Raw genomic sequence first — 6,000 nt, forward strand, 5'->3', positions numbered from 1 at the left:
GACCTCAGATTAAAATGATTGGAAAGAAGTAGTGAGGTGCTAAATCCTGCCTCTGCCAAAGTTCCTGTGTGTCCCTGGGCAAGGTCACTCAGGTGGTAATTTTCCACATGTAGCCACTGCTACATATTTCAGAGTGCCCTTCAAGACACACCTGGGCACTACATCTGCTGAAATGTTGAGACATTGCAGCTGCTATTGAAGTGTATTTTAAAAACAAAGAATAATTAAAATTCAGGTTATCTTAAATTTCAGGAAGGTGCATTCTTTACCACACGCGAAAAACCTCAAGAGAACTACATAGTGAACTCAGGTGTCACTGCGCCGAGCTTTTGGATGCTCTGTTGCCTCACCACAGCCCCAGCGCTGCAGGTCAGCTCCCAGGATACCTCAGGGGCAGCTAAGCACCTCTGCTACCTGAGTAGCAGTAACACTTCGCCAACATAAGATGCTCTGCCTAGGAATGCAGCATATACCCTGCTCGTGTACCCCATGAGGGCCAAAATGCCCTTTGAAGAGAACCTTTCCAAGTACCGAGAAGCAGTAATTCTGTGAAGCTGAAGTGTTGGGCATTTTACCCAACAGCTTATTTACAGCTTTCCAGCTGAGGAACTTGGTGATTTAATCATCTCCTCTGTCCCATGGGGCGTAAAATACATTTCACATATATAAAGGACAAAACAGTTGGCTCTATGGCTGCATACAAATTGTTGGCAGCAGGAAGTCTTCTCTGTCCCTCATTAACCACTGCTTCTTTGCATAAAGTAGCTGAGTATCAGCTGTGCTGGGGAGAGATGGCACACACACATATCAGACCCAGCACAACTGCTTTATTAGTTAAGGTTTAGTGCCTTTGTTATTCTACTTTTAACACTCATGACTAAAGATGGTATCTGGGCAGAAACTGAGTCTCATACACAAACAAGTAAATGTGCCTCCTTAGTTCTCAGTGTAGTCTCATTTGTGCTTATGTGTTTGCACTGTAACTATTTAAATAACACTATTTAAATTATGCTCACGTTACTGTTGTCTTAACATGGAGAACTTTGTAGAGACTCCATAATTAAAGTTGGCATACTACTTGTGTGTGTGATGCTTGTTACAGTAACAAGTTATTTTCAGATCCAGTTTCTTTACAAAGCAAATACCTGTTTGTTTTTTGTTTGTTTGTTTTGTTTTTCAGGAGAAAAAAGAAAAAAAGGAGCTGACACTGAAATATGCTTTTAAAAAAAATAAAAATGTGGTAAACCTTCTAAAGATAGAAATTACAGGACCATTGCCATCAGTGCAGCAAGCACTGTGTGCACATGAATTATTATTTTTTTAAGGTACAGACTTGCATACAAGCCATAAATATTGTTAAGCAATAGACAGCTGCATGACTGCTGGAGGGGTGTGTCATTCTCTACATGTCAGTGATACGCGTTTCCACAGAGCCAATAGCGTGATTTTTTTTTTCCCCACTATGTGAATAAATCAGTATTACCCTTTTTTTTTTCTCAAGTCTTTTAAAAATAAGATTAAACAAAAGTATTTTACAGAAATTGAACACTAAGAATAGTAGCAGAGAAAACAAACAAAAATCCTAAATCCTCACCGTTTGACAGGTTTAATATTTGGCATGCCTTACACTGATCGCAGCGCCAAGCATAGGACAGCACATCTAAACAAACAAACCCACCAACCACCCTGATCACAAAGTTCTGCTTCAGCTTATGCAGCGCTCAAGATGTGTACATGCTCTTCTGCATGAGCTTCCATTAAAGCAGTTATTAGGAATTGAATCTAAAACTGATTTAATAGTGTATTCATTCCTCAGTAGCCTCAGAAACGTCGTGAAAAAACACTCATGCTTAAGAAAGACAAAGCGTGCTCCCCAAAGCTGGCGTGCTGTTCCAGGCGCAGGGCAGAAACCCAGCTGACAGACCAAGAGAGACATGTTGCAGGACAAAAAGGTGCAGAGAGTGAAATAAGTAGAAACAAGAGTCCAGTGGGAGCCTGATGAGCTTACAGAAAGCAGACTCCGAGTATCCCAGCCCTGCACAGTCCCGGGACACGGAGCGCAGGGGCAGGACCCGAAGGTGCGGGCAGGCGGCGCGGTGCAGGAGCCCCCCGGGGCAGCAGTGCCCCAGCCCCGGCCCCGGCCCCGTGCTGCGGGGCTGGGCTGCCCCCGGGCAGGGCACGCTTACCGAACCGGCCCAGAAAAGGAAGAAAAGGAGCAGCCACAGAGGGTCCGTGCACTTTCTGTAAACGACCGGTCTCCATTCCCTTAGTTCAGCAACGCATTCTCCAGAATCCTAAAATGAAAGAAAGCCGACTGTGAAATCAGGAAACAAGCTCCCAACGCCTGAGATCCTCTGAAAGCACCTAAAATGCCCGACACCTGGCAGCTCTCTGCCCTCGCGAGCCTGGCAGCTCGCCCGCCCCACGGTGCCGGCCCCCGGCTCACCTGCCGCCGGCCCCCGGGCCGCGCCATGCTCCCTCCCTGCCTCCCTCCCTCCCTCGGGCCGGGCCGGGCCGGGCCGCTCGGGGGCACCACCGGGGCCGAGGGCCGGGCCCTGCCGGGAGGAGCGCCCGGGCCGGGCAGCGGCACCGCGGTGGCTCCTCCTGCCGCCGGGGAAAGGGCATTTTCCCTCCCCTCGCCGGGGCAGCCGCCGTCCCGGCGGCCTTGCCGCAATGCAGACCGCCATGGGGCCCGGCCGGCTTGCGCTGGGGCTTTGTGTTGTCTCTTTCTGTATGTTTGTACAGTTACATTACACTGGCACGGTAGATCGCACATGCCTCTGAGGGATGTGCACATGAATTTAGCATGCACAGAAATAACCACCCCGAGTTAGATCAGCACCTGTGAGTGGAATGGCCAGTGAATGCAGAAACCACCACCCGGCTGCAGCCAGCCCTTTCCCGTGCAGTGCCGTCCCTGCTGTCTTTTTAGATAGGTGTTCAAATCAATAAAATAGAGAAAGCTAATATTACAAAATCAAAAAGATAAAGTGCATTATTGTTCTCTACCTTGACAGTCAATGGAATAATGTGCTTTTTCAGCAATACAAAATCAGCGACTGCAATAAAACAGAATTATATTGAAGCTGTTGTGAAAAGCCATTGAAGAGGTGGTCTGTCTTGCACAGGATGGAGAGCACAAGACTGGCTTTGCTTAGAAGAAAGAATTTACCTCAGTGTTCAAATTCACATGCAGAATGAAATACTGGTGACAAACTAGCACAGATACAAGTAAATTGACAATACCAGAAACTCAGATTTAACAAGAGAGAGAGAGAGAGAGAGAGAAAAGAGAGAGAGAGAGAGAGACAGAATATGAGTCTCTGTCCCAGAGCATTTCAGGCTTTTTCAATGCTAACTGAAAATAAATACATTTTTCAAAGAGAAGAAAATAAATATAAATAAATTATTAATAATAAAAAAGTTAACCTGTGCAGTTTCTTAAATTAACTTTTTCCACTGATTTAATAGGGCTCAGCAAAATTCTGCCGTATGTTTAACCCCTTGCACAAGTGGTTCAGACCAAGCATGACAGATAGGGTTGCTAAAAACTTAAAAACTGTTTTAAAAAGGGTTTTCTAAACCTTTTAGTTTCCAGGCAACTCACAGCTGTCTTTATCAGCATTGTACCTTTTAATGTTCATGATTCATCAGTTTGTAGAGTCTTCATAATGTAGGAAACTTAGAATGAAGTTTTAAGATTTAATACATCTTGCACAAGTAATTTTGTGTCTGTAGAACCTAAATAGACAAATAACTTTTCCTTCACTTTGCTGTACTGCACTCTAAAAATACATGAAAAAAGAAGTCATCTTCCATCAAAATACCAATGTGACATTTCATGTGATGCTCTTTTTTTTTTTTTTTTCTGTAAGAGAAATTAAGTATTTTGATTATATCAAGAAAAATAACCAAAATTATTAATAACTTGTAACTTGGACAGAAGGAGTAACCTCCTTGTCTGATTGAGAAAAATCATTCTGAAAGAACAATGCCAAGGATGAAGGCTAGAACTTCTAGAACTACTAGAACTGCTGGCTTGCAAATACTAGCTTTCATTGTTGATTTGCCTCTTTCTGAATGATTCTCCTTAAGCTTTGCATTACATTCTTATTGTGAATAAAGCAAAGCAGAAAGAAGAGCAAATGTTTTTAAAAAATTCAGATTCCAGGCAGATGAAGTTCATGGAAAACTACCAGAATCAAGTGTAAGGTCTGCTTTTACCAAACAGCATCAGAATTAGTGTATTCTTTCAATCAGTATGGGAAAGTTATCTTATATTCGATAGCAAATAGTTCAGGATTAGAACGGGATTTAAAACAAAACAAAACAATATTTTAATTTAATAGTGTTTTTGTTGTTCTTCTGTTTTGTTTTTCCTGGATTTTAAACATGCCCGAATCAAACCTTTATTGCGTTTAGTAGTAGCAGGTGGGTAATTCTGTGGCATGTCACCAGGTGGTGCTCTGCTCCTTGCTTAGAGTTACAGGACAGCATTCCGGACTTGTGCGAAGGGCTTTATGCAGACTATAGTAAATAATAACAAATGAGGATTTTCATGTTACAATTGAAGAGGATACCCCTAATCAAGGCTCAGATTTTATAAGTGTTTAAAAATCCACATCCAAAGTGTAATAATGAAATATTTTTCTTGTTATTTGTCCAATCCTGCCAGTGCCCAAATGGACTGGGTCCACTAATGACTTTGAAGTTTCTGCCCTACTGTTTTCAGGTACCCATAATGAGCTTTGGGGTGGTGGCTGCCAGCGCCTCACCTTGCACAGGCCCTGAGGTGCCTCACAGCTGAATGCAGCCAGAACTCGAGGGCTGGCACCCCTCAGCACAGGAGCTCGCTTCAGAGCATGTTCTCACTGCCACGTGCCTGCCCTGAACACCAGATGGGGTGAAGCCTGCAGAATTTGTACTGGCAGCTGCAAAGGTTTCTTGCTTTTGTAACAGCTGAATGGCTGGCACTGGAGCAGTAAGGGACTGGGCTCTGTTCTGGGTCTTTTTCTGGTCTGTATGTTACCTGAGGCAAATAATTCCCTGTATCTCTTTAGGGTGAACGTTTCTATAGACAGAGAAAAGTTGAGTTTTAGAGGACTGGAAAGAGCCTGGTTCTGCAGCTCGGTAGTTTCAGCACTTAATGGGGAATGGGGATTTTTAGAATTGATAATTTGTGGCACTGATCCACTTTAACCTAAGTAGAAACAAGATTAAAAAAAAAAAAAAAAAGAGTACTGGATTCCAGTACTGTTCCTTTTCTGAGAGCACTAATGACTTGGCTACAGAGGTGTACACTGACTTGTGCCCTCTGATGAGAAGCTTAACTTGGAGCCTTTGGTTTCCATTCCCTGGGCCACATGCACAAGACACCGACTTCTATAATATGCTACGTTTAAGTCTTTTATCCAACTACAGCCACTTTCCTGGGAGATTAGTATGATATGTGTCTGCATTCTTCTAGGAGTTTTCACTGCTCTCTGGAGGATGCACTGCTCCCTGCAAAGACAAAAGCTACTTAAAAGCCTAATGCTTCATACATTCTGCTGTAACCAGGAACTCATGGACTCTGTCCTCTGTTTTCGATTCACAGAGTCACTCAGAATACATTTAGAAGAAAAACTCAAGCTTCCTGACTCCAAGCCTCTGCTTTAATCACAAGGTTCTTGTTATTACTTATGAGCATGGTGGTTATTCACAGAGAATGAGTCCTGGTGCTGCCAGGACAGCATTCACAGCTCCTCTTTCTTACCAGGAAACTTACCTGGTTAAAACTGGGGCAGGAATGTGGGTTGGGAGAAGGTTTTGAATGAGAGCATGGCAGTTCCTTGCTAGACTGGTTAAGTGAGATGACTACCCCTATCTGTATCCCCTTCTGGGTCAGAAAAGAAACAGAGACCAATTACTTTAATAGCAGGACACAGCAACTGAGAAAGTCAATCTAAAAGCAAATATTTTCTGCCTAATTAGAGAAGGTGCAGCTGGGCACAGTTTCCA

The 6,000-nt window shown here is 43.6% G+C and overlaps 1 protein-coding gene across 1 annotated transcript in view; it reads right to left on the minus strand.

The window, feature by feature from the left end:
- Positions 1–2,473, minus strand: part of SLC44A3 (solute carrier family 44 member 3) — a gene marked incomplete at its 5' end in the record, with an annotated part of 40,281 nt that extends 37,808 nt beyond the window's left edge. The window contains 2 exons of the mRNA XM_084290970.1: positions 2,187–2,294; positions 2,447–2,473. Coding sequence (XP_084147096.1) covers positions 2,187–2,294; positions 2,447–2,473 — 135 coding nt within the window. The remainder of the gene's footprint in view (positions 1–2,186; positions 2,295–2,446) is intronic.
- Positions 2,474–6,000: the final 3,527 nt, after the last annotated feature.

The sequence above is a fragment of the Netta rufina genome (genome assembly GCF_964035555.1).
Source record: "Netta rufina genome assembly, chromosome: 8".
NCBI lineage: Eukaryota > Metazoa > Chordata > Aves > Anseriformes > Anatidae > Netta > Netta rufina.